Source organism: Acomys russatus, chromosome 32 (genome assembly GCF_903995435.1).
Source record: "Acomys russatus chromosome 32, mAcoRus1.1, whole genome shotgun sequence".
Classification (NCBI taxonomy): Eukaryota; Metazoa; Chordata; class Mammalia; order Rodentia; family Muridae; genus Acomys; species Acomys russatus.
Genome location: NC_067168.1, coordinates 45,469,549 through 45,493,145, shown reverse-complemented (window position 1 = coordinate 45,493,145; position 23,597 = coordinate 45,469,549). Strand labels below are relative to the sequence as shown.

Genomic DNA, 23,597 nt, shown 5'->3' with positions numbered 1-23,597 from the left:
TCTCTCTCTTTTTTTTTTTTTTTTCCGAGACAGGGTTTCTCTGTGTAGCCTTGACTGTCCTGGACTAGTTTTGTAGACCAGGCTAGCCTTGAACTCACAGCGCTCTGCCTGCCTCTGCCTCCCGAGTGCTGGGATTAAAGGCGTGCGCCACCACACCTGGCTCCTGTCTCTCTTCTCACCCAATTCTCAAGCACAGGGAGGAGGGAGAAAGTGGATGAACCTCTGCTCTGCAGGAACACTGTCAGGACTGGGAGGGACAGCCACTATCTGGTAAGAAACCCAAGACTGTCGTGTACACTCTAGGCAGAGAAGAACCACTCTCTTCCACTAATTCAAGTTCCAAGACTTTGAACTAATTATCAGACAACTGAGTAAAGACAAAGATAGGTGTTGGGGGCAATAGGCCACATGGCCAGTGTTCAGCCATCTTGTCCAAGTCTGCACCTTTAAGTCTCTGTCGTTCCCAGAGCTTGCCTTTCACCGGAAACTAGCTGACCCTGTTGTGAGTCAGCAGTTAGACTAAAGCCAGATGATGGCAAGGCAAGATGCCCTGTATGGCAGGACATTATGACCCTGCCTGCAATTCCCTGTGTTTTGAGAAAAGCCTGCAGCTGGGTTGCTATAGCAATATGCTCCCCTGCCTTCTGACTTATAAAAGCTGCTGCCTGGCTAATAAAATTTGAGAGTTTTATCAATCAGACTTGCTCTCCTTCTTTGTGTCTTGCATTTTCAACAGGTGAACTTCGTCCTGAGTTTTAGTCGAACCCTGCAGGTTGGGGCAGATAGGCTTGGTGCATTACTTTTTAAATTTTGTTTATGTTTTTTTTGTTTGTTTGTTTTTTGAGACAGGGTTTCTTTTGTAGTCCTGGCTGGCCTTGAACTCACATCCACCCACTTGCCTCTGTCTCCCAAATGCTGGGATTGAAGGTGTGCGCCACCACACTCAACGCATTACTTTTTTTTTTAAGTTTATTTTTATGTGCATTGATGTTTTTGCCTACATATATATCTGTGAGAGGGTGTTGGATCCTCTGGAACTGGAGCCACAGGCAGTTGTAAGGCGCCACGTGGGTGTTGGGAATTGAACCTGGGTCCTCTGGAAGAGCAGTCAGTGCTGAGCCATCTCTCCAGCCCCTGCTTTACTTGGTTTATTTTGAGACAGGGTCTTGCTCTGTAGCTCAGAGTTCAGACAACTCCATGGTCAGGACATTGGTTCCTCCCTGGTTCCTTCGGCTTCCTCACAGCATGGCAGCTGGGTTCTGAGATCTCCAGAGATGGAAGCTGTGTTGCCTTTTAGGGTCTGTTTGGCATGTTCTACCTTCGATAATAAATTTGGCATAATGGTCTCCTGCAGACGTCTTTCTGTTGTCATCACAAGCCTGCCTGACCTCAAGAGAATGACACGTGGGCTTCCTTTCAGTAAGAGGCATGTCAAGGTCACAATGTAAAGAAAACATCCATGACGGAAACACTGCGGTAGCTGCAGAGTGACCATGTCTCTAGGACCCTACCCGAAACTCAGATCCTGCTCAGCTGAAGGAGGAAAGCACACATACATCACACGTTTTTAGAAACCAATCTCTGCAACCAGGAGACGATGGGGCTTTGGAGTTTTGAGAGTAACTGACAGCTATGAAGGCTAGTCAGTTACTTGTGTCAGCAATCTGTCTCTCTCTTTTTTTTTTTTAAAGATTTATTTATTTATTATTATGTATACAGAGCTCTGCCTGCATGTACACCTGCAGGCCAGAGGAAGGTATCAGATCACATTATAGATGGTTGTGAGCCACCATGTGGTTGCTGAGAATTGAACTCATGACCTCTGGAAGAGCAGTCAGTGCTCTTAACCACTGAGCCATCTCTCCAGCCCAGCAATCTGTCTCTTAAACTAGATGTGGGATCAATGAGAATTTATACACATGTTTAGGACGTAAAATGTATACATACATAGATCTATGTAATGAGTAATGATCTGTGCATATGTATGCATGTGCACGTGTGCGTGCGTGCACAGAGAGAGAGAGGAGAACCCAGTGCTCAACCTAGAGTTTAGCAGCCAGGTGGTGGCAGTACATGTCTCTAATCCCAGCACTTGGGAGGCAGAGGCAGGCAGATCTCTGTGAGTTTGAGGCCAGCCTGGTCTACACAGCAAGTTCCAGAACAGCCAAGGCTACACAAAGAAACCCTGTCTCAAAACAGAAGAAGAAGAAGAGGAGGAGGAGGAGGAGGAGGAGGAGGAAGAAGAGGAGGAGGAGGAGGAGGAGGAGGAGGAGGAGGAGGAGGAGGAGGGAAAAAAAGTCAGACAGTGATGGTGCATGCCTTTAATCCCAGCACTTGAGAGGCAGAGGTAGGTGAATCTTTGTATCTTTGTGAGTTCAAGGCCAGGCTGGTCTACAAAGTGACTCCAGAACAGCCAAGGCTAAAAACCAAAAAGAAAAGAAAGGAAGGAAGGAAAGGAAGAAAGGAAGGAAGGAAGGAAGGAAGGAGCCCTATTTGCTAGTGTACAGGATCCCAGTGGATCTGAGTTCGAGGTCAGCTTGGTCTACAGACCTAGTTCCAGGACAGTCAGGGCTACACAGAGAAATCCTGTGTAAAAAACAAAAACAAAACAAACAAGACTAAGGTAGATGTGATGCCATTGTGAAGCTGCAGGATGGTGCTGTGCTGCCACCTTCTGGGCATTATGGGTAATGGCACCTGTTTCAAATTCGATTTTCTCTCCTGTCCTAGCCGCTCCCAGTTTGTGTGACTATCCCTTTGGTTGTTCAGTTGGTCTGTCTGTCTGTCTGTTTAACAACAATCCTGGCCTCAGTATTAACTTCCATCTGAATGAGGATGCTGAGTGCTTACAGGAATTGTTTGAGGCCCCCTGTGTCTGTCTACATGGCTCAGATTGTCCCCTCCTCAATCCCCAGCCAGGGTTGGCTTCCTTCACCTCCTGCTGTGGCTCCTGGCAGCCAGTCTTACCCACACTGCACCACTGTTTCTGCCCAAAATAGCTTCTTTCCTCAGCACAGTCTCCCGCTGGCCTCTGCCTGCAGCCTCTCCTCAGCCATTTCTCTAGTGTTTCTTCTCCCAGACCCAGTGCTGAGTCCACTCTCCTCACGGGCCACTCTGGAGATCATCACCGACCATTGAATTCCTAGGCGTGCAGAAGACACCAGCCCAGTCTCTGACTTCCTGCTCTGAGTGTGACTCGTAGGCTCTTCCTGAGGACCCGGCATCTCCTGTTCCCACCTCACCACTGTCCCACCTGTTCACTCCCCAAGCCAGACTAATAAAAGGGGTCCTGGATTTTCCCTCTCCTCGACAGGGTCATAGAATCACTTCCTGTTGGCTGTGTGTGCTAGCTAGCTTTTATGTCAACTTGACACAAGCTGAGCTGTGATAAGGAAAGGCAAACGAAATAAATCCTCGCCTCCACGAGCCACTTTTGGTCGTGATGCTCTATCTCAGCAGTGAAAACCCTACGACACCGTGTGGCTTGTCACCAAGAACTTTGGCATGCTTTGCTGCTGTTCTTTCGGACAGCCTTGGGTGTTTGCATGGTTGCAGGTGTGCTGCCGCAGCTGGCCATGTTCTAGATCACGTAGGATCCAAAGGCAACTTCCGTACCAGTGATCAGCATCTGCCTCCCTTGCCGTCACTCGGACCCCATGCATCCTGGACTGGACTGCCTCTTTCTTCTACCTCCATGCCCCGGTCTCTGTGACTCTGATGACTTTACTACTGCTGGTCCTTGACTAGATGCTTCTAGAAGAGCTGGGACATAGCTCAATGGTAGAGTGTATCCTAGCATGAACAAGGCTCTGGGCTCCACCCTCAACACTGAGCAACCCAGCCGTGTTGGGAAATGCTGATCGTCCCAGCACTCAAGAGGCTGAAGCAGGGGGAATCACAAGTTTGAAGTCACCCTCAGCTGCACAGTGTGTTCAAGGCGACAGAAAGCGGTTCCCAGCACCCACGTGGTGACGCACAACCACCTGTAAACCCGGTGACAGAGGATCCCATGCCCCCATCTGGCTTCCACAGGGGCCAGGCACTCGTGTGGTGCACAGACACTACATGCAAGCACTCACACACACAACATGAAATAAGAAAAAAATATATAGCTGGGTGAGGTGGTGCACACTTTTAATGGGAGGCAGAGGCAGGTGGATCGCTGTGAGTTCAAGGCCAGCCTGGCCTACAAAGTGAGTCCAGGACAGCCAAGATAACATAGAGAAACCCTGTCTCGGAAAAAGAAAAAGAAAAAAAATATATATATATAATGTTTAAAACCCTTGGAGGTGCTGGGCCATTGCATAGGGATTTTGGGAGGATATAGTTCGTTCTTCATGATGGCTGAACTTGCCACCACAGGGACAAGGGAACTTCTGCTGAGGAACGGTCTCCACCAGATGGACCCATGGGCTTGTCTGTGGGGCATTTTTGACAGCGAATTAGTGTAAGAGAGCCTAGCCCACTGTGGGTGGAGCCATCCCCTAGGCAGGTGGGCCTCGCCCTTCATCTAACAGGACACCCTAGAAATAAAAACACTGTGGAAACCAGTGAGGTGGCTCAGCAGCTAAATAAAGTTGTTTGCAGCCAAGCCTGACTCACTCCCAGGTGGAAGGAGGGAATCAACTCGAGCAAGCGGCCCTCTGACCTCCACATGTGCCCCATGTCACAAGCCGCCCCTCCCCCACAATAATAATAACAAATAAATGTGATTCCTAAAACTTAAAAAGAAAAAGAAAGGAAGGAAGAGAGGAAGGAATCCCCCAAGGTCACAAAGCTGGCGCCACAGGCAGGGATTCAAGCCCAGGCAGTATGTCTCCTAATCGGGCCTTAATTCATGAAACCTGCTCACCAAGGGCCTCTTCTCCAGAGTGGGGGCAGCTGGGAACCCGCTTCTGCTCCATTCTGCTTTGAACAGACCCTGCCTGGAGGAGGGGCTGGCAGAGATGGGGCCCTGGAACAGCAGGTCACAGAGGAGGTGCTGGGTAGATAGATTGCACCTTCTGCTTGTCCTGGGCCCTAGCCTGTGCTCAGGCCCTTCAGCGGCAGGGCTTGGCCTCTCTGGGAGCTATTTAACCAGCACTTGCCTCAGCCTCCCAGCCTCAATCCCAAATGACTGACAGCACCCAGGAGCATGAACCTCCTCTGCTCAGAAAAGTCAGTCAGAGCAGCCTTGGCCTGGAGAGCTCCTGGGTAGAGGGGGGGCTGCTCCAGGCATGTCAGGCGACCTTACCCCATCTGAACTGTAGACAGAGCAGAACTTAGAGCCATTTCCTGTAGTGCCTACACTCGAGAACAGAACTAAAGCTCCCACAAGCAGAAACAGCAACCACCTTACAGAGTGGAGCTTCAGGGAGCACAGCTGAGTTCCGGGCTAGCCTGGGCTACACACTGAGACCTTGCTTCAAGAAGGCGAGGCCTGGGTTCCATCCCCAGCACTGCCTAAAGCCAGGCATGGTGGCTCACACCTCTGATCTCCGAATTCAGGAAAGGGAGGCAAAACCTGAAATTCACGGTCATCCTTAGCTACCTGAGGGTCGGAGGCCACTAAGGGCCACATGAGAGCATGTCTCCAAAATCAAACAAGCAAACAAAACCCCCTGAGGACTCCACCTCAGAACAGGGCAAAGAGAGTACTTGTGTGCTTGTTACTATTCAAGTGCTTGCTTTGCCCCACCCCCACCTCCTGCATTGTCTACAGAGCCTCTCTCTGCATTTCTGATGTGAAATTGTCTGATATATGAACTGTTGGTTGTGGATGTTGTTGTTGTTTAGAGACAAGGTCTCTCTACTTAACCCTAGAGGGCCTGGAACTCACTACATAGACCAGGCTGGCCTTGAACTCACAGAGATCCACCTGCCTCTGCCTCCTGAGCAATGGGATTACAGGAGTGCACCACCCCACCCAGCACTGCTATTTGCTCAAATAATCTCATTTTTAAATTGTATTGTGGGGCTGGAGAAATGGTTCAGCAGTTAAAAGCACTGGCTACTTGTCTTAGCCGGTGTTCTATTGATGTGAAGAGACCCCACAGCCTTGGCAACTCTTATAAAGGACACCTAATTGAGGCTGGCTTACAGGTTCAGAGGTTTTGTCAATTATCATCACAGCGGGAAGCATGGTGGTGTGCAGGCAGACATGGTAGCTGAGAGCTCTGCATCTGAATCAGCAGGAAGAGAGAGAGCCCTCAGCCCTGCTCGAGCAACTGAAACCCCAAAGCCCACTGCCCACCTGCAGTGACACACTTCCTCAACAAGGCCACACCCCCTGGTCCCTACCAAACAGTGCCTGTAACCCAGGGTACCTGACCTCTTCTGGCCTCCTGGGGAACTGCACTCACACACACTGACACACGCAGCAGTGAAAAGAAAGTAAATTTTCAAAAGGCTCACGTTCCAGCTGGGAGGTGGCTGCGGCAGTGGCAGCAGCGGTGGTGGCACACACCTTTAATCCTATCTCTCAGGTGGCAGAGGCAGGTGGATCTCTGAGTTTGAGGCCAGCTTGGTCTACTGAGTGAGTTCCAGGACAGCCAGCACTATAGAGAGAGAGAGAGACCCTGTGGAAAACAACAACAACAAATTACTAAAAAACAAAACAATAACAAGAAAAAAACAGAACAAAACAACAAAAACCTTGAGATCCTCTTGGACTGAGCTGGGCATTGGGATTATTCGATAATTACTTAAATTCAGACAATATCGTGTTTCTAATGAAGTATGTGAGAACCCTTCCTCCCTTTAATAATGACGGAAACCTGGGAGTTTCTCACAGGACTTAGCACACTTGATACATGAAAGCAAGTCTGCCTGCAGTCTCTCTCTCTCTCTCTCTCTCTCTCTCTCTCTCTCTCTCTCTCTCTCTCTCTCTCTACTCTCTCTCTCTCACACAACACACACACACACACACACACACACACACACACAGGATTTAGCACACTTGACACATGAAAGCAAATCTGCCTGCAGTCTCTCTCTCTCTGATTATTTTTTAAATTTATTTTAATTAATTTATTCAGATTACATCTCGATTGTTATCCCATCCCTTGTATCCTCCCGTTCCTCCCTCCCTCCCACTTTCACCTTATTCCCCTCCCCTATGTCTGTGACCAAGGGGGGCCTCCTCCCCAACTATATGGTCATAGGCTATCAAGTCTCATCTCGGTAGCCTGCTTATCCTTTCTCTGAGTGCCACCAGGCCTCCCCACCAAGGAGAAGTGGTCAAATATGTGGCACCAGAGTTCGTGTCAGAGTCAGTCCCCACTCTCCACATAACTGTGGAGAATGTCCTGTCCATTGGCTAGATCAGAGTAGGGGTTCGATGTTTACAGCATGTATTGTCCTTGGTGCAGTAGTTTGAGCAGGACCCCTGGGCCCAGATCTGCCTGTCCTGATGTTCTTCTTGTAGGTTTCTAGGACCCTCTGGATCCTTCTATTTCCCCATCCCCCCATACTTCTCTCACCTAGAGTCCCATTAAGATGTCATCACATCTGTCCCAATCTCCTGGTAAGTGAAGACTTTCAGTCATGCCTCTTGGGCTAGTGTCCAATTATAGGTGAGTATATATCATGTGAGTTTTTCTGCTTCTGGGTTAACTCACTCAGTATGATTGTTTCTAGTTCCATCCATTTGTCAACAAATTTTGGGATTCCTCTGTTTTTTAGGGGGAATGGAAAGACAGGATCTCACTATGTAGCTTTGGCTGGCCTGTAGACCAGGCTGGACTCAAACTCACAGAGAGCCACTGTGTCTGCCTCCCACAAGCTGGGAACAAAGGCATGTACACCATACCCAGCTTAATTACATCTCTTTTTCAAAAACCATGTTGTGTTTGAAGACCACAGGACAACTTGCAGAAGTTGGCTCTCTCCTTCAACCACGTGGGTCCCTCAGGGATTGAACTCAGGTCATCAGGCTTGGTGGCAAACGCCTTCACCCCCCCCCCCCCCCCCCCCCCCCCCCACCAGCCATCTGTCTCACCTAGTGCTCTTCTTAGACACACGGGTGCAGGGGAGATAAACCTGTTTTTGTTTTGATCCTAAGTGTGGTCTAGGGAAGAGAGCAGGATGTTTACCACTAGATGTGAGAACGCAGGATGTTTACCACTAGATATGAGAGCGCAGGATGTTTTTCAAACCACTTCAGGGGGACTTGGTTGTTACCAGCTGAAAAACATCCTTGAACAGACTGAGAGTATATATATATATATGAGCCCAAAAACACAGGAGGTAGACTTTCTTGGCTGTTCATCCCTGCACTTCCAGACGCTCCTAGAGAACATTGCTCCAGGGAAAGCTTCAAGGCTTTGGATTCCAGCTGAGACTTCAGGTTCCGGTTGCTCCAGGTTCTAGCAGCAACTTTGGTGGAATTGCTGGTCTGCTGAAATCCTGCTGACTACGCCGGGAGAATCGTTCCTAGGAACTGACACCAGGTTTCATTCCTGTTTTCCTTAATCTCCTTTTCCTCTTATTTAGGCTCGCCAGGTTGTAAGGGAGGTAAGCTCGTTTAATAAGTTTATAATAAGATATGATTGTTAAGAAAATTGAGCCTACACACAGGGGCAGGCAGTTTTACAACACACACTACATGGTAGCACTCTCCAAAGCTAACTCGTTCAATGCTCACAGTCACACAGCCACCCAGGAAGGTTGTAGATGGCCACTTCCTGTGGGACAGCCTGTGAGAGGGAGGCGCTGACATTCCCGACCCTTCCAGGGACAACCAGGATTCTGGGGTGGGGGATGGAGACAAAATAGGGGGGAGAGAAAGAAGGGCTCCGAGATGTCCCTCCCAGGCCCACGCTGACAGCAAGATGGTACTGACGCCATGGAAGAGGTTGGCGGTGCCTGTCATCACCCTGGCATCTGAAGGCACACATTTCAGCAGGAAGACAGAATGCACTCGCCCAGAGAGGAGCCTGGCTCCCCACCTGGGACAAAAGCCTCTTCCGTATTTTCTGTGGCACCCCTCCACACAGACCTGCGTGCCAACATAAGCAACTAAGCTTGCCAGGTCCCTGGGGCTCTGGGTGACTGAGGAGGAGGCAGGTGTGATGTCTGCCACCCCATCTGTGACCACAATGATCATGACTCCAGGGTCAGAAATAACCCCACAGTCAGCTTCCGTGTGCCTGTGTCTGTCCTTCCCAGAAAGTCTGGGCCTTGAGTCAGAAGAAAGAGCACAGAAGTCGCCATGGACTCAGGCAGGGACCCCACAGAGCCATCCTTCAGACTTGTGTGTAAATCAAAAGCCTGTTTCCTCAGAAGCACCGTCCCCCAAACTGTTTACTTTCCTCACAGCTTCCCAGTCCTGGGCAAGAATAGGCCGAGACAGGCCAGCTTTGCTTTTGCGAAGAAAGAAACAGGATGGAGAGAGACTGGGGCCTTTTACTCAAAGATGTCCCTGGTAAAAAGAAGCCTGGTCCTCCCCCTCAGGGAGCCACTGGGCTCTGGGCACGGTGGCACACACGTGATAATAGTCTAGCATAGAGAGAAGGGGCTTGCAGGATGGGAGGACAGGGCACCCATATGTCAAATGTCCCCTTTATTCATCCCCTTAAAATAGCCAGGATGTCTCCATCCACAGCTGAGTCACCCACCCCGATCCTTGGGGGCAGACTTGGGATGAATGGGACTCCTCCTCCACCCTGTCCCTCTCCAGCCCAAAGGACTTGTAACTGATTCCCCGGGATGGAAAAGTGACTTCCACAAGCCCTAAAAATAACCAGACCACTTAATACTCCCAACATAACCTCTCTCCCCTGCCCCCACCCTCCCCCACCCCCAGCCGGCCAGATAAAGGCAGCTGCCGAGCTGGCAGAGACCAGAGACCCAGAGCCAAGGTAGAGAGAAGGCGCGGGACCCAGGAACAGAACAGAACTCAAACGTTTTAAACAAAGAATCCCAGAAGAGCTACAGACTCCAAAGCTGCACCTGCTAGGCACCCAAAGGCACACAGACTCCAGGCCAGACCCTTGGTGAGTACCCCTGCCTTCTGCTGTTTAAAGGCCAGGCTAGCTCTCTAGGCTGCGGCCCTCGGGACTCTGCGGCATGGGTGTCCAGGGTGAGCCTAGTGGGGAGGGGCGTTGAGAGGCATGTGGACACAGGTGTACAGGGTGGCCCCCAGAGAGAGAACCCCCCCAAGATTTTTCTCTTGAAAGTAGCAAGCATTTATATGGGCTCAGCAGCGGCTGTGGCTACCACAGGTTGGCCCAGGAAGCAGATCTAGTATCATCCAGAGACAAGAGACAGCTTCCAATGGCCGCCTGCACTTTTGACTTTTAATTTTTAAATTACATGTTTGGTGTGTGTGTGTGTGTGTGTGTGTGTGTGTGTGTGTGTAAGTGGGTCCTGGTGCCACAGTGAAAGTGTAGCAGTCAGAGTGCGTGGTTTCTTTTACTGTGCCTGTGACTCCCAGGAATGGAAGTCTGGTTCTCAGAAGTAGCAGGAGGTACCTGTATCCACAGGCTGATCTTTCCAGCCTTGGAATTCAGATTGTTTTATTTTGGTTTTTTTTTTTGTTGTTGTTGTTGCTGCTGTTTGGTTGGTTGGTTTGGGTTTTGGTTTTTTCAGGCAAGGTTTCTCTGTGTTAGCCCTGGCTGTCCTGGAACTCACCTTGTAGACCAGGCTGGCCTCGAACTCAGAGATCCTCCTGCCCTCTGCCTCCCGAGAGCTGGGATTAAAAGAAATGCATCACCCACCACCAGGCTGGAGTTTTGATTTGTAAAATGCAGCTCTGGCCCTGGGAGATGGCTCAGTTGGTAAAGTGCTTGCATAGGATGCACAAAGCCCTGGGCTCACCGCACGAAGCCAGGCGTGATGCCATATGCTGATAATGTCCATCTCCGGAGGGAGAGGCAGGAGGACCTGAGGTTCAAAGTTCAAAGTCATCCTCAACTGCTTACTGAGTCTAAGGCCAACCTGAGCTAGATGGGACTCTGTCTCAAAAGTAAATGAAAATACTGATATGAAACTCTTCCTTGCTACAGGTCTTCCTCCCCAGGAGGCCTGAGACCTCAAGAAAGAGGAGCAGAAGAAAGGCAGGAAGGTAAGGGACCAGGGACCCAGGGCAAGCCCGGCTCCCAGCTATGCTGGTTACAGTCTTGGCATATATGGCCCTGGCCATTTTGGGCCCAGGCCTGCCTATGAGCAACTTTCCTTCTGAGGCAGCTTGGGTAGGATGCCTATCCCGGTTGCCCCGTGGGAAAGTCCTCAAACTAAGTCTGGGGCAGCTCAGAATGAAGAGATGAGCTCTGAATGGGCTCAGTGGTAGGGATCCCGGGACAGGCTGGTGCCAAAAAAGGGGCCTGGGGTGGAGGTGGGTGGCCCTGGGTGGCTGTCTCAGCATGAGACAGTTTCTGAAACTTGCTATATATATCCTAACCCATGCCAGGCCTGCCCCTAGGAATCTCAGGTCAGACAAGAGTGGAGCTGGGAAGGCCAGGACTAGAAAGCCTGCCTCAGCCTTCTCTGCCCACTTGCTGAGCCCCCATGGACAGCGCCTAGCCCCACCCCCCACCCCACCCCCGCCCCCGTAGGGCCTCTGTCTACCCTAACAGTGGGCAACTAGATCCACTGGCCTCTGAGAATCCTTGTCTGACCTTGGCCTTTGTGACCCTAGCAAGGATTCTGGGAGGTTCCTGGGGGTCGGGGTTGGGGGAGGTTGGTGGTCTGTATAGAATACCTGCTCAGGCCACCCTTATGGTGACCAGACAGAGCAGAAATGAGAGCTCAGAGACCAGAGGGGCTACCCAGAGGTTTCGCTTGCGGCCCAGGCAGGAGATGTCAGATCTTACTTCCTCAAGACTCTCCTGACCTTGGTGGACCAGCCAGAGAGGGAGTGAGGCAAGCCACTCTCCTTCTCCTCCTGCTGAGGTAGGAGGCAAGGAGGACATCCTGACTCTTGTCACCAGGGTTCCTGCTTAATCCCTCACCCTCAGATCCCCCTGAGCCATAGGTATCCTCCAGGTCGGCCCACAGGCCAGATACCTTGGCTCCTCACAGGGAGCAGAAGGCAGAGTCTTCTAGGAGCCCAAAGAATGGAAGGAGATGACATGGGACATGCGCACACCAGGCCTCCACGGCTGAGCCAGAGCCTCCCTCTGAGTGCCACGATGTCTGGCTGAGGCCCGGACCACAGCTATATTTAGTGCCAAGTGCAGGACAGAGCAGTAGGTCAGGAGGCAGGAGAGAGCACATATTTTACATTCTTTCTCTAATGGCCTCTGGGAACTGCCATTACACCTGTCACAAGACAGATAGGCCATACATGAGACAGAGCAGAAGGTGGCTGAGGAGTGAGGAGAGGTGGGGAGAGGCATGCCTTGTGGAAGGTGAGCTGAGCAGGGCGAGGGTCAGGAGCTAGATTCTGGCTGGAGGCTGTGCCCTAGAGACTCTCCGAGCTATGCTCACATGTCCACATGGGGCGGGCTCTCTGTGTGCCAGGGGCACGGCTCCCAAGTCCAGAGCTGTTTTGTTTGAAGGGACCCTTTTTAATTTTTATTTATTTTATTTTATTTTATTTTATTTTATTTTATGAGACAGGGTTTCTCTTGTAGTCTGGCAGTCCTAGGCTCATTTTGTAGACCAGGCTGGCCTCGAACTCACAGAGATTCACCTGCCTCTGCCTCCCAATTCTCCTGGGAATTGTAGGACTAGAGGGGTTGCCATGGCCAATTTAAAAAGCTTACACACCCAATCCTGTTATGTCCTAGGAGTCAGGTCCTCAGTACAGTCTAGGGACTTGAGTCAGCACAGCCTACAGCTCATTCTGCAAGGTCTGACACTGGGACTCAAGTTTCTTTCTTTCTTTTTTGTTTGTTTGTTTGTTTGTTTTGTTGTTGTTGTTGCTGTTGTTGGGTTTTTTGGTTTTTGGGTTGTTTTTTTTTTTTTTTTGTTTTTCGAGACAGGGTTTCCTCTGTGTAGCCTTGGCTGTCCTGGAGTTGCTTTGTAGGCCAGGCTGGCCTCGAACTCACAGTGATCTTCCTGCCTCTACTGGGATTAAAAGTGTGCGCCACCACTGCCTGGCTGAATTTCTTATCTTTAATTGCAAAGAGTTGTGGGGAGAAAAAAAGCTTGAGACACCATTCGCTCAGGCCTGGGAATGTGGCTCAGTTGGGAGAATGCTTGCCTAGCATGCACAGGGCCCTGAGTTCAATCCCCAGCACCTGAAGGGCGGCACATTCCAGTAATCACAGCCCTTGAATAACAGAGGCCTGAGGACAAAAGTTCAAGGTCACCCTTAGCTATGTATCAAGTTTGAGGCCAATCTGGGCTACTTGAGACCCTGCTTGTAAAACGAAAAACACTATCCTGTTGTTCAAATGTTGGCCCTGCCCAAACATGAGCAGTTTTCCCCACTTCGGCCTCAGCTTCACCAGCAAGGGGCCTGGGAGAGGTTGGAGAGAGGTTAAAGAAAGGCTTCTAGTAAACGTGGGAAGTCTGCCCTCTGGTGGTCAGTGGGGGAACTTCACCACCAGAGGAACTGAGTCTTTTTGTTTTGTTTAGTTTTTTGCTTTTTGTTGTTTTGTTTTTGTTTTTCGAGACAGGGTTTTCTCTGTGTATCCTTGGCTGTCCCGGACTCGCTTTGTAGACCAGGCTGAGGAACTGAGTCGATTTAAGGGCATCTTAATTTAGGCTTCTTCGGGGGCACTCACTTGGGAGTGCTCTGATTTTGACATAGGGAAATATAGATGATTCGTCCAGTTTTCCCACTGGAGATTCAAGATCCATCCAGGGGCTGGAAAGAGTCTCGAGGCCAGCTGTGTCCCGCTTGATCCCAGCAGCCCAGATGAGACTCACACCAGCCATGCAAGGGGCAGTGAGGCCCAGGCTAGATATCTAGAGATGGGGGGAGGGGAGCTTAGCGGTAGTCTCATGGTCCCCTAAGGCTTTTTCCTGCTAGTTATCCCGGGAAGTGGCCCTCACTCCACTCACCTTCCCCCTTTTTCCCAGAAGGATGGCTGATGCCCAGACACGGGTAGCTCCTACACCGACCATCCAAATGAGGACTGGAGAGGACCTGCCCCTCCCTGCCCCCTCAGATCTGGAGGGTCTACCGCCGCCACCCCCCAAGGAATCCTTCTCCAAGTTGCAGCAGCAGCGGCAAGTCAGTGAGCTCCGCCGTCTCTACAAACACATACACCCTGAGCTTCGAAAGAACCTCGAGGAGGCGATGGCTGAGGACCTGGCTGAGGTGCTGGGCTCGGAAGAGCCTACCGAGAGCGATGTTCAGTGTATGCGTTGGATCTTTGAGAACTGGCGGCTGGATGCCATTGGCGACCATGAGAGGCCAGCTGCCAAGGAACCTGTGCCGGGTGGCAACGTTCAGGCCACCTCCCGGAAGTTTGAGGAAGGCTCCTTCACCAACAACTCAGATCAGGAGCCAGCTGGACCCCCACCGTCAGGGGGTGATGTACGAGCTGCCAGGCAATTGTTCGAGACCAAGCCGCTGGACGCACTGACAGGCCAGGAGGAGGCAACACAGCCAGCCATGAAGGAACCTGCAGCCAGCGGGGATGTACAGGGTACCAGAAAGCTCTTTGAGACGAGGCCCCTGGACCGGCTGGGCTCCCGCCCCTCTGTCCAGGAGCAGAGCCCCTTGGAGCTGCGCTCGGAGATTCAGGAGCTAAAGGGCGACGTGAAGAAGACGGTGAAGCTGTTTCAGACAGAACCTCTGTGCGCCATCCAGGACGCAGAGGGCACCATCCACGAAGTCAAGGCTGCCTGTCGGGAGGAGATTCAAAGCAACGCAGTGAGGTCAGCTCGCTGGCTCTTTGAGACCCGGCCTCTGGATGCCTTCAACCAGGACCCCAGCCAGGTGCGGGTGATTCGGGGAATCTCTCTGGAGAAGGGAACCCTGCCGGATGTCAGTGCAACTCGCTGGATCTTTGAGACGCAGCCTCTGGATGCCATTCGTGAGATCTTGGTGGACGAGAAGGACTTCCAGCCGTCTCCGGATCTCATTCCTCCTGGTCCAGATGTTCAGCACCAGCGGCATCTGTTCGAGACCTGCGCCCTGGACACTCTGAAGGGGGAAGGCGAACCGGGGACAGAGGCTCCGCCACCCAAGGAGGAGGTGATCCCTGGTGATGTTCGCTCTACACTCTGGCTGTTTGAGACAAAGCCCCTGGATGCTCGCAGAGACCAGGTCCAGGTGGGCCACCTGCAGCGGGTGGGTCACCAGAAGGGTGAGGGGCTTGTGACTAGGTGTCTGTCCGGTGATAATGGCACGGTAGCACTGCCTCTGCCTCAGGGTGTCCCCCAGAATGATGGGCTGAGGGGGGACGTCAAAAGCTTCAAGAATCTTTTTGAGACCCTTCCCTTAGACAGCATTGGGCAGGGTGAGCCTTCAGCCTGCCAAAACAGGGGCGGAGCTCAAACAGCTGATTCGGCTGAACAGTCCCAGGACACAGACTCCCCCGTCTATGCTATGCAGGACAGCAGGGGACAGCTGCATGCCCTGACTTCTGTCAGCAGAGAGCAGGTAGTTGGAGGTGACGTACAGGGCTACAAGTGGATGTTTGAGACACAGCCCCTAGACCAGCTGGGCCGAAGCCCCAGTACCATTGACGTGGTACGAGGCATCACTCGACAGGAAGTGGTGGCTGGGGACGTTGGCACCACTCGGTGGCTCTTTGAGACGCAACCACTGGAGATGATCCACCAAAAAGAGCAACAGAAACGGCAGGAGGAGGAGGGGAAGGGTCTAGAAGGCTGCTCTCCTGAGCACCCCCAAAAGGGCGATGTACAGACCATCCGCTGGCTGTTCGAGACCTACCCCATGAGCGAGTTGGCGGAGAAGCAAGAATACAAGGTCACAGACCCCATGAGCAAAGCTGAGGCTCAGTCATGCACCTGGATGTTTGGACCCCAACCTCTGAACCACCTAGAAGTCTCTGGGGAACAGCACCTGCAAACCAGCCGGGTCCAGGCTGGAGACAGACAGACAGACAGACATGTCTTTGAGACTGAATCTCGGCCAGCCTCAGGCCAGGGTTGTGGGAGAAAGCCTGTCAGGTACTGCAGCCGGGTAGAGATTCCTTCCGGCCAGGTATCTCGGCAGAAAGAGGTTTTCCAGGCCCTGGAGGCAGGCAAGAAGGAGGCACAGGAGGCTAGGATAACCCCGGGATCCATCCCCACAGGCTCTGTGCACAAATACACCTGGCTCTTTGAGAACTGCCCCATGGGCTCCTTGGCAGCTGAGAGCACCAGAGGGGACAGCCCCCAGGAAGAGCAGCCAAAGGGTGCAAAGCACGGGCCACCGGAGAGAAAGGAGAGGGCAACTGAGAGAACCCTTCGGACCCTGCACACCGCTCCTGGCGTCCTGCACCATGGAGGGATCCTCATGGAGGCTCGAGGGCCTGGGGAGCTCTGCCTTGCCAAGTACATGCTCCCAAAGCCAGGGCATGGGCACCCCTGCATACTGAAGGAGGAGCTGGTGTGTGGTGAGCTCCCCAGGATCGTCCGCCAGATGCTGCGCCGCACAGATGTGGACCAGCAGGGACTGCTGGTTCAGGAGGACACGGCTGGCCAGCTCCACCTCCACCCACTCAGGCTGCCAGGGCCAGGCGACCCTGGGAATATTGAAGACGTGGACCCTGAGCTCCAGCAGCTGCTGGCTTGTGGCCTTGGTGTCTCTGTGGCAAAAACGGGGCTGGTGATGCAAGAGACAGGGCAGGGCCTAGTGGCACTGACTGCCTACTCCCTCCAGCCCCGTCTAACCAGCGGGGCCCCAGAAAGGAGCAGTGTGCAGCGGCTGGCCAGCTGTATAGACAAAGGAGATCTGAGTGGCCTTCACAGTTTGCGGTGGGAGCCGCCTACAGACCCAAGTTCCGGACCAGCCAGCGAGGAGGACCAGAGGCTCCCCACAGCGGGGAGCGTCATATGTGTTGCTCCAATAGACCCCACCATGGAGATGGGGCATCTGAGGGTCTCAGGGGCCACACCCTGCCCACCTCCATGTCGGGCAGTTGGAAAAGCGGTCCTTCCGAACGGGAGACCTGTAGCCCAAGCTCCACTGCAGGAAGCCAGAAAGCAAACAGATGTCAGCAGTGTGGGGCAGGAAGGGAAGGCAGCCTTAGGGAGGCCAGAAGGAACCATTGCTTCCCCTCTAGGGTCTGGGACCCCAGATCTCCAGGAAGCCATGCAAAATCTGCGGATGGCAACCGCCGAGGCCCAAAACCTGCACCAGCAGGTTCTGAGCAGGCGTCCGCAGGGCTCTGACCCGATAGCCACCTCCGTGCCTGTCCAAGATGTTCTGCAGGCATCTACTGCCACCGCGAGCACCAGAGGCAACATCAGGCCTGTGGCCGGAAGTGACACCAGGATCCCAGCAGCCCCTAGAAAGGTCAGTGGGGACAATGAAGCAGTGTCCAGAGGGCTGTCTGGGGGGTGGGTGACCATACAGGATGGTACCTATGTTGCTCACCCTGTGAGGACCTCTGACCCACCTGGGCCTGTCCAGCCTTCTGAAAAAGAGCCCCAGCCAAGGGACAGGGAAACTGCCCTCGCCACCCACAATCCCAGCCCGCCCCAGGCAGACCCAGGTCAGAGTCCCAGGCCGGGGTACCATGAGCCTGGGGGCCATATGCAAAGGGCCTGGAGACCTCTGGGGACAGTGATGCCCCAAATCTGGCCTGAGAGCCTCCAAGCAGCCGACACCTCCTTCAAGACTGTCCCTCTAACGCACTACACCCCAACATCTAAACCCAAGGCTGTGGGTGCCGGACTGCACCCCCATAATGCCTCTGTTCCTCCCCCTCCTGCTCTCCCAGCTGCTGTGACAGAATCTGACCACCCAGCTCAAGGCCACCACCAGGAGGACCCCATTCAGCAAACCTCCAAGCCCCTGAAGGACATCCATTTTCACACTGACAACAGACCTGCTGTCCAGAAAACCCCTGAGGGGTCAGAGACAACCATCTCCAGAGCGGAACCCACCACACCTCCAAGAAAGAAACCCCCAGTGCCTCCCAAACCTGCACATCTAAGCCAAGTCCACCCACCTCATGGGCTACCCAAGCGCTCAGCAGGCTCTGCCCCTATCTCAGGAACAGGACAAAACCACAAGCCAGGTGAGCCAGACACAGCTAAACCTCAGTCAGCCAAAGCTCCCACAACAGCAGGTCAGGGCAGCCTGCCTCTGGCGGAATGTTCCAAGGGACAGAAACAGAGTCAACATCCACCCAGCACCATGGCGTCCAGGCCCAGCAGGGGTCAGATGACCCACGGCAACAGCCAGAGCCCCAAGTCCCCTAAGTTGAACACTCTCAACGATGACTTCACCCCACCACAAAAGGACCCTAGCTCCCCAAAAGAGCAGCCCATGGGCTGTTCCAAGCAGGGGGCACCCGAGAGCTCAGAGATTGTTCAAAGTAGCCATCAGGAGCTCCAGGGCCTTCTGAACCAAGCACAAGCTGTGGAAGAAGAAGCAAGCCACGGTGTGGATGTGCAGGCCCTGAGGAAGCTCTTTGAGGGTGTACCCCAGCTGGGAGGGGGTACCCTTCAGCCTCCCACTGCCCCCCATAAGACCGAGACCTCAATGGAGCAGGCCTTTGGGGAACTGACTCGAGTGAGTACAGAGGTTGCCCATCTGAAGGAACAGACCCTAGCCAGACTGCTGGACATTGAAGAAGCAGTGCACAAGGCTCTTAACTCCATGTCCAGCCTCCAGTCTGAGGCTCACACAAGGAGCCATCCACAGAGAACTCCAAAAGAAGATCCTAGCGTGCACAACAAGGTCAGTGTCTCCACCAGCAGCCGGGCTAGACCTATATAGGGTCTGGCCAGGTCAAAGATCTAACTGTTGTCAAAAACCAAGGCAAGGTTGAGAGCCATCCTGAGGAGCAAGGTCAAGACAAGATCAGAAACCACACAGAGGACAGAGGACAGGCAGCTGGAGACACCAAGCGAAGAGTCCAGCCTCCAGCAAGTCTTACCTTCCTGTGGAGGCTCCCCCTCCCCAACTTTCATCTCTATTCAGTCAGCTGCAAAGAGGCTTCTGGAAGCTTCTAGCCCTCAGGAACACCATTATATCTATCTCAGGGAAAAGCACACACCTAGCTCAGGGAAGAGACCAAGCCTTGCTCTATCAGAGAGAGATCCAGGACCAGGCAAAGACAACAGAGATGGTCCTCAAGGGCTCTGTGCCCACAGGGCAGCAAAAACACGCTCTTGGATTGCAGGCTGGGTCAACCAGTCCCGCCTCCTATGGAGCCACAAGAACAGTGACTGAACAGTATGAGGAGATGGACCACTTTGGGAATACAGTCCTCGGTTCCTCCACCACCATTACCCAGCAGGCAGAGCCCCCGCTGGACCCCAGTCCACAGCTCCGGCTCCACACTTCTCCCCTGCTGCACCAATTCCTACACAGCCCCTCCCCCCCAGTTTCAACAGCGACCTGGCAGAAGCCAAGAGAGCTTGGGTTCCCTGCAGCCCCTTCCAGCCGGCTCCCCAGGGAGGCCCTCTGTCTCCCACCGATGTTGGGTACCTCCCCAAGAGTCAGGAGCTACCTCCAGCATGTGCCACAGGGACCAAGAAGAATGGGGGTCCTCAGGGAGCTGATGAGGGCTGTTTGCCGTTTCAGCCCCAGTTCTTGAAAAGGGGACAAGAAAAGTAAAGCAGCCATCTGCAGAGTAATGCAGAGGGATGGGCTGGGACCTGCCAGCTGCTTGTGGCACATGCATGTGCCCCCACCCCACTAGCCCAGCTCGCTCACAGTTGCACATGCAAGTCCGCACCTCATTGCTTAGAGTTGGAGGAACCCCTCTCCCCAAACCCTCCATCCAGCTTTTATTTCTTCTATTATGGAATCTGGCCGCCTCAATCCTGGGTGAGGACCAGGGCTGAGTTGATTGGGCAATGACGATGGCCCCTGTTAGAGATCGGACGGAAGTCTCCAGACTCTGTACCCCAAATGGGGAAAATGTGACCCAAAAATAAACCCGAAAGTGAGTCTCTAGTCTTTGTGTATCAGGCTGCATATGTGCCTGCCCCAGAGTCTGCGTTCACATGGGGAACCGGTCGTAATCATCAGGTGCCCTTCCTAACAGAATAGGAGCCAGAGTTCCCCACAGCCTACGTCAGGTAGCAGAAAGGCACGTCCGCTCCCATGTTCTGTGTCCTCTGCAGGCACACCCACCCACCACGCTTCATATACACACACTGCCATACACACAAATGCCCACCACCACAGGTGCACACACAGGAAGACCACCACCATGTACCACTAACACACATGTACACACCCGGAGATGTAAGCTACAGATGCGAACACACCACAGACCTACATGCTGTTGCCACCTTTATCTCTGCCTCCTCATGATGTTCTTGGATGCCAACCTAGGAAAATCCTTAAAATCCTAGCCCAGAACGAGAAGGCAACCCCACACAACCAGGGAGGGGGAGGCGGGAGCATTCCCACTAGAATTCCCATATACCCAGAATGGCTCGGCCATTTCTCGTTCACAGAGGGTACTGTGTGCCAAGCAGACAGAGTTCCTGGGAAGGGAGCAATCAGACCCTGCCTGGAAAATGCAATGATTTAGTGAGAACCTTTTCCCTCTTTTCAAAGCCCACCGAACATTCTATACCAGGTCCATTGTAGATCACAGGGACGGCAGCAAGATCCAGTGGGTGCTGACTCAGGAGAGTAACCTGAGGTGAGGGAGAGACAAGAAAGATGACATCAGAAAGGGTGGTGTGCCTAACTGAGTCGCCTTTCCACTCAAGAGACATGAGTCATAAGTCATGGAAGTGTGACCATGACACAGAATAGCTTCCGAGAGGCGGCAAGGGCGGGCCTCTGTAAGGAAGAAACATCTGCTCTCTGAATGTCAAGAGAACGGGACTGAGTGGTCTGTGTATGTAACCCCAGCATTTGCTACGCGGAAACAGGAGGATCAAAAGTTCAAGGTCATCTCTAACAACTAGACAGCTTGAGGCCAGCCTGGGTGCATTAGACCGTCTCAAAACAAAGAGTGTGGAAGCCTGTCATGGTGCTCCATCCCTTTAACTCTAGTACTGAGGAGACAGATCGCTACAGCAATTCTAGACAGTCAGGGATACACAATGAGACACTGCCCCCCCCAAAAAAGTGTGGGAATGGGGATAAACCTCCTAACATGCACAAGGTCCTCTTAAATCAATCCTCAGTACCACAAAAAATAAAATACCTGTGTCAAGTGTCTCCACGTCGGGCTAGAGAGATGGCCCAGCAGTTAAGAGCACTGACTGCTCTTCCAGAGGTCCTGAGTTCAATTCCCAGCAACCACATGGTGGCTCACAACCATCTATGATGTGATCCGTTGCCCGCAGGCGTACATGCAGGCAGAGCATTGTGTATATAATAAATAAACCTTAAAAAAAAAAGCGGTGCCATGTTTCCCAGCCTTGTCTCTCTCCCTGACTTTTCACAGGCCCTCACTTGGCCCCTGGGCCCAGCAGCTTGACACGAGTGTTCTCAATGTCCTCACCTGTCATCAAAGGGGCATGATTGTGGCACCGTTTGTGTGAAGACTGTGAATTAGTAGGTGTTAAGTACTTGAAGCTAAGCCTCTGCCTGGCATTCATTCTTAGTACTGCAAGTGAGGGGAGGGTGTTGCTTGGTTTCTTACATGACCGTGGCTAGCTTGAAACTTAGTGTGCAGACCACGCTATCCTTGAATGTGCAGCAATTCTCCTGCCCCCTTCACAGGCGCCCCCCAGTGCTGACACGTGTGTAACACTTGGCCCAGCAGCCTTGTGGTTTGTTTTTTGGGGGGGTGGGGTCGGGTAGGGGGAGGTTGAGAGTCTCCTATAAAATGACTGACATCAGGCCAGGAGAGGTGGTCCACACCTTCAGTCCCTGCACTCGGAGGCAGAGGCAGGTGGATCTCTGTGAGTTCGAGGCCAGCCTGGTCTACAAAGCGAGGCCAGGACAGCCAGGACTACAAGAAAAACCCTGTCATGAAAAACAAATAAACAAACAAACAAAAAGAAAAAAAAACCTGACTGACACCAAATTTGCTCTGTGACGGAGGATGACCTTGAGCCGATGATCCTGCCTCTACCTCTCAAGTCTTCGCATTGTGGGCATCTGTCCACCACCACAACCTTCTGAAATATATTTTTAAATGAATCCTTTCTCACCTGCAGGGGGCGTGTGCCCGATGTTGTTCTCTTGGTTGCAAGTCAAATGAGCACACAAATGAACGAAACGATTGAGTTAATCTGTGGATTCACGCTACTGGCATTCAATAGCGCTTCGTGCCAGGATCTGTTCAGGGTGCTAAAAATAGAGATGAACAAGGCAGAATTTATTCTTGACCTCACAGAGCTGACAAAGACAAATATATAAGCAGATTAGGTCATTTTACGCAGAAAAACTGTGTGTGAAAAACAAGGTCATTCGCAAGGGTAAACTAATTTAGGGTGGTCTAGGAGGTGTTGCCGCAGGGCAACCCCAACCGAAGGGGAGGGCGGGAGAGCGCGGCAGCCAAGCTGCGGATGCAGGAGGCCCCGTCCCGCCCCGCCCCGCTCACACCTGCAGCCGCACCTGCCTCCGCACCTGCCCAGGCTCCGCCCCTCTCCACACGCGCAGGACACGCTGCGCCCAGTCCCCGCCCCCGGAGCCGACGGGGCGTGCTCCCACGGCCGTTGCCAAGGTGACGGTGACGTCGCGGGCTGCAGAGTTCGGAACGTTCAGGCGGTGGCTGGTTGCCAGGAAACGCCCGGCAGGCGTGCTGCCAGGGCTGGCTCCACGAGCAGACGCCGGGCGCCAGGACGCGCCGTCCCTGCCAGCCCTTGGGCTGAGCCTCCCTCCTGGATTCCAAACGGATGCGAGTTCCGGGGCTCACCCGGGAGGGCGCCTGGTCCCTCCCTGATGCTCTCTGTCCTTGCCTGTGTCTGGAGTTCGTCCTCTGTCTCCGGCTACCCTCGGTCTCTCTCTGCCTCCCCAGCTCGATACTCTTTTATCAAAGTAAAATGTTTAGAACCGGGCCAGGCGAGATAACCCTGCTGATAAAGCGCCTATGGCGCAAGCTTGGCAACCTGAGTCACAACCCAGAATCCAGGTAAAGGTGGAAAGCAAGAGATCTGCAAAGTTATCCTCTGACCTCCACACACAGGAATTGGCGCGCGCGCGCGCACACACACACACACACACACAAAGATTGAAGATTTGCTTTTATTATTTTTAACTATGCGCATGTGTGTCTGGATGGAAGTATATACATAGGACTGTAAGTTTCTATCTGGAGTTTTCCTGATGTCTGCGCTAAGAATTGAACTTCAATCTTCTGTAAAAGTTGCACATGCTCTCAACCTCTGAGCCATCTCTCCAGTACTAATAACAATACTGGGTTTTTGGTTGGTTGGTTTTTCTGTTTTGTTTTTTGTTGTTTTGGTTTTGATTTTTCAAGACAGGGTTTCTCTGTGTAACAGCCCTGGCTGTGCTGGACTTGCTTTGCAGACCAGGCTGGCTTCAAACTCACAGAGATCTGCCTGCCTCTGCCTCTTGAGTTCTGGGATTAAAAGTGTGCACCACCACGACCGGCTATAACAATATATTTTAAAAATTAGTTTTAAATCTTAGAGTCAAGAGTGTGGCTCGGGCTGGA

General features: G+C 52.7%; 1 protein-coding gene across 1 annotated transcript; it reads left to right on the top strand.

The window, feature by feature from the left end:
* Window positions 1-13,911: 13,911 nt before the first annotated feature.
* On the top strand, window positions 13,912-18,840 carry Xirp1 (xin actin binding repeat containing 1). Its single transcript, XM_051140433.1, has one exon. The coding sequence runs from the start codon at window positions 13,955-13,957 to the stop codon at window positions 18,773-18,775; it is 4,821 nt and encodes a 1,606-aa protein (XP_050996390.1). The 5' UTR covers window positions 13,912-13,954; the 3' UTR covers window positions 18,776-18,840.
* The last annotated feature ends 4,757 nt before the right edge of the window (window positions 18,841-23,597 follow it).